Raw genomic sequence first — 10000 nt, forward strand, 5'->3', positions numbered from 1 at the left:
ACACACACACACACACACACACACACACACACCAATTCATATATGCGCACAAACTAGTCGACCCACTTATCAAAAACTCATCCCCCCCCCCCCGCCCACACACACAACATGTACACACAAACAAACACACACACACACAAACACACACAAACACACACACACACACTCACACACACACACACACACATACACACACACACACACACACACACTCGCGCACTCTCTCTCTCTCACACACACACATACACACACACAAACACACTCGCGCACTCTCTCTATCTCTCTCTCACACACACACACACACACACACACACACACACACACACACACACACACACACACACACACACACACAGATACAGTATCATGTCGCACACTTACGCGCAAACTTTGCCGTTCTGATCCCGGAAATGCTTACAAGTATGACTGAGGCACTGAATGTCTTGCCTGCAGTTTTCTCCTCCCACTCCCGCCTTGACGTTCCAGACAGGTGGTCTTTGGTCAGAGAATGGTGCGCACAGGGACACACAGAACGCGACAATTACCGGAACGTACGAGCAACAGCTTGGTCCATGCAATGCTCTCTCTATCTCTCTCTCTGTCTCTGTCTGTCTGTCTGTCTGTCTCTCTCTCTTAGTGTGTGTGGGGAGGGAGGGGGTGCTGTCAGTGTGTGTGCGCGCATGTGTGTGTATGTATGTGTGTGCGCTCGCGCGCGCGCGTGTGTGTATGCATGTGTGTGCACGGGTGTAGGTTTGTGTGGGGGGCGGGGGTGGGGTGGTGGTGGTGGGGGTGGGGTGTTGTTTTCTTCATTATGTATACCCTTCTGCATGAAAACCTTTTCCTTTCACTTATGTGTGTGCTATTTGTAATAGATGTAGATTAGCAAGGACAGATTGGAAGAATAGGCTATGCCTAAAATCTTAATCCTTGAATAAAAACGTTTTGAGTTCTGAGTTCTGAGTTCTCTCATCCACTATCTGGGATCTGGCCAGCGAAAAAAGTATTCTTAAACCTCTGCATAGTCTTTATAGACGTGCTCTGAAATTAGTTTTTACTTAAATCTTCCTCCTTGCCCTTTAAAGACTACACTATGTTGGACATTCTTCCATTGAACTTGAAACTCAACTATTGCAAAGAAGTTTTCATGTTCAAAACATTTTCTGGTAGTGCTCCACCATGAATTACTAGTTCATTTCATTTTAATATTAATCGCCTTGCTCATAAGTTAATGCTACCTCTTCCGAGAATTGATCTTTTTAAATCCTGCCTCATGTATTCTGGTGGTTTGCTCTGGAACAATATTCCATCCTCTCTGCATAATCACACTTCATTAATCAAATAAAAAAACAACAACATATCATGCTTATCTAATTCAAGAAGTTACTGACACCTTCAAATGAAATGAATTTGTTCGAAATGTTCTCATCAACTTGCTTTGTCTTTCTGTTTCAGTCTGTCTTCAACTACAAGCATTACTATCATATACATTTGAATTTTACGTATGTATTTGTGAGTATCCGATTGTCCTGTGTGTACTTCAACATCGTCATCGTCATCATCATCATCATCATCACTATCATCATCATCATCATCAGCTCTCTCTCTCTCTCTCTCTCTCTCTCATATGCACATTTATATTATTTATATACATTTTTGTCATTGCATTATGATCATGTACCTGTAAATGTTTACTGTGCAGTTGAGTGTATTTGAATGTCGTGTATGTATTTCTATGACCTTTTGATAGCCTGTGAATATTTGGATTTCATTTCTCTTTGCTGTGAGGGCTGGATGTAAAAATCATGTGCATTCATTCGTTCCTTCTTCCCTCTTTCCATTCAGTATATGTGTGCTGTTGTAACTGATGTACATTAGCAAGGACAGATTGAAAGAACAGACCATGCCTGAACTCTTAATCCTTGAATAAAAAACAAAACAAAACGTTTTTTCAGTTCTGAGTTCTGAGTTCTCTCTCTTGGAGACAAGTAGAACTTTTACTACTAAGCTGATCATTTTGGGCTGAACGCTCAGCTTTTCTGACATGTGCCTACAGTTGGGTCAACAGCAAAGTGAGGGCTGTGTGATCAGTGGTTTGGAACTGAATCGCGATGTGATCGACTTTACATTTAGAATGGAAAGACTATGCCCCTCAAAATAGGAGGCACGGGTGCTTAGTGCTGCAGCCTTGGGGGGCTAGTTGGCCTTTGGGGTCCATGCCAACGCCGACTGTCCTTACGAAATCATTTACAGCTTTTAGAGTTTTGTCAAGAACTAGGAGACAAAATTACACTGGCTCTAAGTGCTGCAGCCTTGGGGGGCTAGTTGGCCTTTGGGGTCCATGCCAACGCCGACTATCCTGAAGTCCTCTTGGCCGAGAGAGTGAGGATGTAACCTGGGCAAGACACTCTGCACAATAATCAGGTTTGTCATGGCAGCTGTTTGCCGCTTGTGGCGTTTTGATCGGTCACGATTGACAATCACACAAAAACACATAGAACTCATCTCAACACCGCACGGCATGAAGCAACAAAGCACAACGCAATGTCCGTCAACAACAGAACAAGGAAACTGGTCTCCTTACCTCTCGAGGGACGGTTCAGGTTCAGGTGAAACTGAAAGAACGAGGATAAAAAACCCATTACAGTTCTAACAGTCTGGTACAAGTCCCGCAATACTCGCTGGGACAGAATTCCTTTCCCCGCATAGCACACCACTATCACATACTGTTGATAGAAAGATGGATGGATTCATTTTCTAGTAAAAAAAATTGTGTTTACTGTCAAGATAAAACGTTATATCCCTCTCTGTCGGCGCCTTTTCTCTTTCACATGCCCCCCTTGTCCCCCCCCTCCCCCAAACACGCACGCACGCACACACACACACACACACACACAGACGCACCCAACCCCTGCCTCCACCCACATACCCAGCTCGCCATCTGTATTGGTTAAACTGAAAACCAGGGTAATAATTTTCCATCTGTGTATCGCATCAGTTCAGCATATTCAGATATCTATTAGGCTGTGGTGTGTGTGTGTGTGTGTGTGTGTGTGTGTGTGTGTGTGTGTGTGTGTGTGTGTCTGTCTGTCTGTCTTTCTCTCTTTTTGACTGTCCGTCTTACTCTCTTTCTCTCTCGATATAAAACTGAAGGTAACGCTTGAAACTACTGACACCGCTCCATGAAAAATATTTCAACAAGGAAAGATCCTCACATGAGGACAAGAGAAAATGACTGCCCCCCCTTTTACTTTTTTCCTCTCAAATGTTTGCCCTGCAGTCTTCGGGAGGAGACATTGAAAACCAACTTACCAACAGTCCCCATTGTAGCCAGGAGCAGACAAAGAAGGAAGAAGCTGCCGAATCTCATGATGCTGCAGTTAGCGATTTGAATCTTCACGTCGAGATGAAGCTTTCAGAGTCTGAAGTTCGTTACGCGGCGAATGACGATGGCACACAGCCCCTGTACCTATATACAACTCGTCGACATGACGTCACAACTGTCACGTGATTAAAGAGACCCACGTGGAAGATATGCCAGTCAGTTCAATATCCAATCTAAGGAGTTGTATTGGCACGCCAGAAGAGGCCCAACCTACACGACATCACAACTGTCACGTGACAGAAGAGGCCACGTGGGACCAATGGCAATCTGCTCAATATCCAATCAGATGAGCTGTACTGGCTCATGCCAGATTTGTTTCTTCCTTTCAGAGAGTCATTGTAAGAATATGTGATGTATGTTATTGACGTTTGCATGAGCTGATGGTGATTAATGGTGATTAGGAAGATTAGAACAGAGGGGGTTGACTCAATGATTGCATGGGTGAACACGTCTTGGATGAATGGAACTTGGAAAGGGTTTGTTTGTCGTTATGTCTTGTCATCCCAGAGACAGAGAAAGAGACATATATATATATATATATATATATATATATATATATTGTGTGTGTGTGTGTGTGTGTGTGTGAGAGAGAGAGAGAGAGAGAGAGAGAGAGAGAGAGAGAGATGGTAAGTTTTTATGTCCATAATTACCTGTCCATAATTCTGTTAATGGTTTAGAACTCAACTGCATTCGGATTTCGATTACAGTCTTTTCTGAAGGACAGTGCCTCTCACACTTAGAGGCAAGACTGCACTGTCTCATTGTGCTGTAGTCTTGGGGGCTAGCTGGCCTTTGAGGACGTTCCCAACGCCGACTGTCCCAAAACCCTCTTGGCCGGAAAGTGTGGATGTAACCATGGCAAGACACATTCCACAAAAAATCAAATCGTTGGGGCAGCAGTGGCTGCCCTTTCTGAGGTCGTATTCAAGACAAAATTCATTTTGCCTCCAGGCAAGTTATCTTTGACATGGTTTGTACCCGTGGGTACAGTTTACCTTGAAGGATAAGTTACCTTTGTATTCATGACACACGCGGTTCGCTCAGACAGTTAACCCATCGTCTTTTTTTCTTTTTTTTTTTTTAATCCCAACGATTCCCGTCTGCACATGCTCTCAGTTTCACTTCTCATCGCAGCACAGCTCGGAACACTGTCGAGAGAGTTCGCAAAACATGTGCTATCCGTAAAGCATGCCTGTTTTCCTTTTTTTAAAAAAAAGAAAGAAGTATGCTACAAAAGGATCCACCATATTTACCTCTGCTTCGTGGGGAGTCACCCTTGGCAGGTAGTAAGGGTAAATTGCCTTCGGGTTTGTAGACACAGGGATAGACTCTTGTGTTCATGAATACTGGATATTGCTTACCCTCGGGCAGATTTGCCTTGCCTCAGGCAGATTACCTGCAGGTATACATTTACCCTCAGGCACGATGTTCTCTTGAGTACGGCCCCTGGTGTTCAGATGGTCATAGTGGGACATGACTAACCATCGTGGTACTATACCAAGTAAAAAATCATAATGATCAAGATTCAGCACTATATAAATACCATTATCTTCTTCTTATAATCATTCCTGGGAAACTGATGCCCTTGACCGCTCTCGCTGGAGGATGCTGTGCTCTAGTGGCATAAAGACGTTTGAAAACAAGAGAACGCTGGCCATTAAGAGGAGAAGCGTGAGCGAAGGAAGCAGGGCTCAACTTCTGGAGACGTTTTCCCTTGCAACACCTGTGGCAAGTGCTGGGCATCCAGAATCAGCCTCTTCTCCCATATGAGGACACACACCGAGAGATAAGCCTGCCTGCCTACTTATCCGTCAGACCGACGGGAGACTCCATCAATAATAATCATAAAGATAAAAATAAAAAAACACCAGCGACCGTAGCGAAGTGGTCTTACAACTGGCAGGAAGTGGGTTCGGGTCCCAGCAGAGGATTTGATGTTTTGTTGTTGTTGTTGTGTTGTTGCTTTGTGACCACTTCTTTCTAGGGAAGAGTCACACTCACTCACTCATTCCCTCGACCGCTGGGGTCGTTGGGGGGACATGAGGAAGATGTCATAGCTCGCCACGCCGTTCTGTTGGCAGCTGTCGTGAGGAGATCTGGCATCGTCATTTTGGTCCATTCCTTGACGTTGTCAGACCAGCTTTTTTTCTGCCGCCCCCGTCTGCGCCCTCCCTCTACAGTCCCTTGCAGGATGGTTTTGGAGAGGGTGTTATGTCGTATGACGTGACCAAACCATGCCATCTTCCGTCGTTTGACAGTCGCCAGCAGTGGTTCTTGGGGCCCAACAAGGTTGCTGACCAGGTTCCGCACATAGTCATTGGTCTTGTGCTCCTTGTAGGAGATGTGTAGTAGTCTCCTCAAGCACTTGGTTTCGAATGCTTGGATTCTTCTTTCGAGTTCGTGTACACAATGGGCTCACGTGGGAGAACTGGGTCCATGCAGATAAACCTGAGTGAGGCTGTGCAGGGGGAGCTCGGCATGAGTGGTGTGAGAGTCAGGCAGGTGATGGAACAGCAGAAAAAAGGTTTAAAAAACAACAACCAAACAACAAAAAAGAAACCACCACCACCACCACCAACAACAACCCAGCAACAGCTGTGACAACAATACGACGGTTTTACAATAACACACACACACACACACACACACACACACACACACACACACACACACACGACACATGAAAACACACAATGTATTTATATATATAAAGGATGGCTTTTGTTCTAAATGTGCATCCCTTTCATTTTGGTTTTTATTGTTCTGTTAACAGGAGAGAGAGAGACAGACAGACAGACAGACAGAGACAGAGAGAGAGACAGAGAGAGACAGACAGACAGACAGACAGAGACAGAGAGACAGAGAGACAGACAGACAGACAGACAGAGACAGACACAGAGAGAGAGAGAGACAGAGACAGAGAGAGACAGAGAGACATAAACAGACACACACACACACACACACACACACACACACACACACACACACACACACAGAGGTGGGGGGAGGGTGTGATTTAAGTGTAAGTTTGTCCTTGTTCTTGTTTTTGTTGTTCTTGTTCTTCTTTTATTCTTGTTCTTGTTCTTGTTCTTGCTGTCAAAGTCAACCATGAATTCACACACACACACACACACACACACACACACACACACACAGGAGAGAGAGAGAGAGAGAGAGAGAGAGAGAGAGACAGACAGACAGACAGACAGACAGACAGACAGAGAGAGAGAGATACACATACAAAACACACACACACACACACACACACACACACACAGGAGAGAGAGAGAGAGAGAGAGAGAGAGAGAGAGAGAGAGAGATACACATACAAAACACACACACACACACACACACACACACACACACACACACAGGAGAGAGAGAGAGAGAGAGAGAGAGAGAGATACACATACAAAACACACACACACACACACACACACACACACACACACACACACACAGGAGAGAGAGAGAGAGAGAGAGAGAGAGAGAGAGAGAGAGAGATACACATACAAAACACACACACACACACACACACACACACACACACACAGGAGAGAGAGAGAGAGAGAGAGAGAGAGAGAGAGAGAGATACACATACAAAACACACACACACACACACACACACACACACACACACACACAGAGGTGGGGAGATAATGCATGATGAGCTAGCTACCACCATAACCACTTTATTATTATGTCATCCCGCTCATTCCTCAAAACTGTTATTCCCTCGTGGCACACACCTCTGTGTGTGTGTGTGTGTGTGTGTGTGTGTGTGTGTGTGTACGTGTGTGTGTGTTCGTGTGTCTGTGTGTCCGTGGTAAACTTTAACATTGACATTTTCTCTGCAAATACGTTGTCAGTTGACACCAAATTTGGCATAAAAATAGGAAAAATTCAGTTCTTTCCAGTCATCTTGTTTAAAACAATTTTGCACCTCTGGGATGGGCACAAAAAAAAATAAAAAAAGAAGCCTAATTATATGCAAACTGCATTTACTGTTATATTTATATTTTTTGTATTCTCTAAACTTGACACTTTGACCTCTTATTCTGACACAACAAGAGGAGTCATTATTATCATTTTTTTGTTCAAACAAGAACTTCTTTTGCTAAGCATGGAATTTTTATTTATTTTGCAAACGTTTTGGTGCAGGAAAAAAAAGGGAAATTACTCTGTAATTAATGCTAGGGGACTTAATTTATCACAAGTGAGTCTTGAAGGCCTTGCCTCTCTTGTTTGTTTTGTTTTTTGTTGTTGTTCATTATTGCTCATGTCACCCCTCTTGACACGTGGGTGGGAGGGTGGGGTGTGGGGGGTTGGGGGGGTGGGGTGGTGGGAGGGGCTAAGGTTATTTAGACAGAATGAAACCTCTTGTGTATTGCGCGTCTTGTATCGCTCTGTCTCTGTCTCTCTTTGTCTCTTTCTCCCTCTTTTCTTTGTCTCCCTGTCTGTCTGTCTGTCTGTCTCTCTCTGCGTGCATCTCTCTGTCTCTCACTCTCCCCTATCTTTCTTTCTGTCTCTGTTTGTCTGTCTGTCTGTCTGTCTGTCTCTCTCTGTGTTTCTCTCTGTCTCTCACTCTCCCCTATCTTTTTTTCTGTCTCTGTTTGTCTCCCTGTCTGTCTGTCTCTCTCTCTGTGCATCTCTCTGTCTCTCACTCTCCCCTATCTTTTTTTCTGTCTCTGTTTGTCTGTCTGTCTGTCTGTCTCTCTCTCTGTGCATCTCTCTGTCTCTCACTCTCCCCTATCTTTCTTTCTGTCTCTGTCTGTCTGTCTGTCTGTCTGTCTGTCTCTCTCTCTGTGCATCTCTCTGTCTCTCACTCTCCCCTATCTTTTTTTCTGTCTCTGTTTGTCTGTCTGTCTGTCTGTCTCTCTCTCTGTGCATCTCTCTGTCTCTCACTCTCTCCTATCTTTCTTTCTGTCTCTGTTTGTCTGTCTGTCTGTCTGTCTCTCTGTGTGCATCTCTCTGTCTCTCACTCTCCCCTATCTTTCTTTCTGTCTCTGTCTGTCTGTCTGTCTGTCTCTCGCTACCTCTGTTTTGATATAAAGCATTTAGATAAAAGAGAGACTTTGTGTCGTAATGTTCTTGTTGTAGTGTTTGTGGAAAGGCCCTCTCTGTCTTTCCTCTGTCTCTGTCTCTCTCTCTGCCTCTCTTTGTCTCTCTGTGTCAGTCTCTCTCTCTGTGTCAGTCTCTCTCTCTCTCTGTCAGTCTCTCTCTCTCTGTGTCAGTTTCTCTCTCTCTGTGTCAGTCTCTCTCTCTCTCTCTGTGTCAGTCTCTCTCTCTCTGTGTCAGTCTCTCTCTCTCTGTGTCAGTCTCTCTCTCTCTCTGTGTCAGTTTCTCTCTCTCTGTGTCAGTTCCTCTCTCTCTCTCTCTGTCAGTCTCTCTCTCTCTCTGTCAGTCTCTCTCTCTCTCTCTCTCTCTCTGTCTATCTCTCTCTCTCTCTGTGTCAGTCTCTCTCTCTGTCAGTCTCTCTCTCTCTCTGTGTGTCAGTCTCTCTCTCTCTGTGTCAGTCTCTCTCTCTCTCTGTGTCAGTCTCTCTCTCTCTCTGTGTCAGTCTCTCTCTCTCTGTGTCAGTCTCTCTCTCTCTCTCTGTGTGTCAGTCTCTCTCTCTCTGTGTCAGTCTCTCTCTCTCTGTGTCAGTCTCTCTATCCCTCTCCCTCCCTCCCTCACTCACACAATACACACACACACACACACACACACACACACACACACACGCTTGCGCACACGTGTGTGTGTGTGTGTGTGTGTGTGTGTGTGTGTGTGTGTGTGCATAATATGCTGTGCCATGTTTTATGGACTAGCAAAGCCAGTTCTGCAAGGACAGGTTCTGATGATGATGAGGAGGGTGAGGGACGTCTATGCCGGACGGCAGGGGGGCGGGGAGAGGGGTGTCGAGGGGGTGGGGGGCGGAGGATCGGGAGGAGGAGAGGGAAGGAGTGTAAGTGGGTGGTGGGCAGTCAGACGGAGGAGGAGAGGGAAGGAGTGTAAGTGGGTGGGTGGGTCAGTCAGTCAGTGCCAGGGGCGGGGAGGAGGAGGAGGAGGAGGCGGGGGTGGGGGGGGTTGGGGGGGGGGGTATCATCATTAATTAAGAGTTCTTAAACAAGGCGCCAGTGAAACCGACAGGACTCGCCCCAGAAGATTATCCAATCGAAATTCCAATCCAACAATTTATTATTGTTGCTTGAGGCCCTGGCACTGGCTATTGCAAAGAGGGCCATTTTAACTCTTTCCATACGAACGGCGAAAGAGACGACGTTAACAGCGTTTCACCCCAATTACCATCATCAAAATATTGTAAGCGGAAGGCTCTTATACTGAAGAGGTGAATGTTGACAAAGAATACCACAATTCTGACGACGGAAGCTAAAGGTTGGGTCATTCAGACATCCACTGGACATCCGAGGGGTCTGTGTAGAGGAGAAGAGAAGATTGGCCGTACTGAGTGAGTTAAAGGCTGAATAGGCTACCTACCAGTTCTTAGAATCCGTTGAAAAGAAGCCTGGTTTAGTTGCTATGGTGGCCACACTCCCACGTATCTGACGTCTTCGTTCCCTCTACCTCAGTGTCCAACTGAATACTTCGCCTGTATGTCACTGCCTGAACACGCAC

At 45.5% G+C, this 10000-nt stretch overlaps 2 protein-coding genes across 2 annotated transcripts in view; one reads left to right on the forward strand and one right to left on the reverse strand.

Annotated features, from left to right (window-relative positions):
• Positions 1-4857, reverse strand: part of LOC143289302 (uncharacterized) — a 7502-nt gene extending 2645 nt beyond the window's left edge. Inside the window, exons 1-3 of the mRNA XM_076598302.1 lie at positions 4797-4857; positions 2582-2612; positions 382-495 (exon numbers count right to left, since the gene is read on the reverse strand). Of these exons, the coding sequence (XP_076454417.1) occupies positions 382-495; positions 2582-2612; positions 4797-4857 (206 nt within the window). The remainder of the gene's footprint in view (positions 1-381; positions 496-2581; positions 2613-4796) is intronic.
• Positions 1-10000, forward strand: part of LOC143288967 (uncharacterized) — a 95554-nt gene that overhangs the window by 25515 nt on the left and 60039 nt on the right. The window lies entirely within an intron of this gene.

The sequence above is a fragment of the Babylonia areolata genome, chromosome 13 (genome assembly GCF_041734735.1).
Source record: "Babylonia areolata isolate BAREFJ2019XMU chromosome 13, ASM4173473v1, whole genome shotgun sequence".
NCBI lineage: Eukaryota > Metazoa > Mollusca > Gastropoda > Neogastropoda > Buccinidae > Babylonia > Babylonia areolata.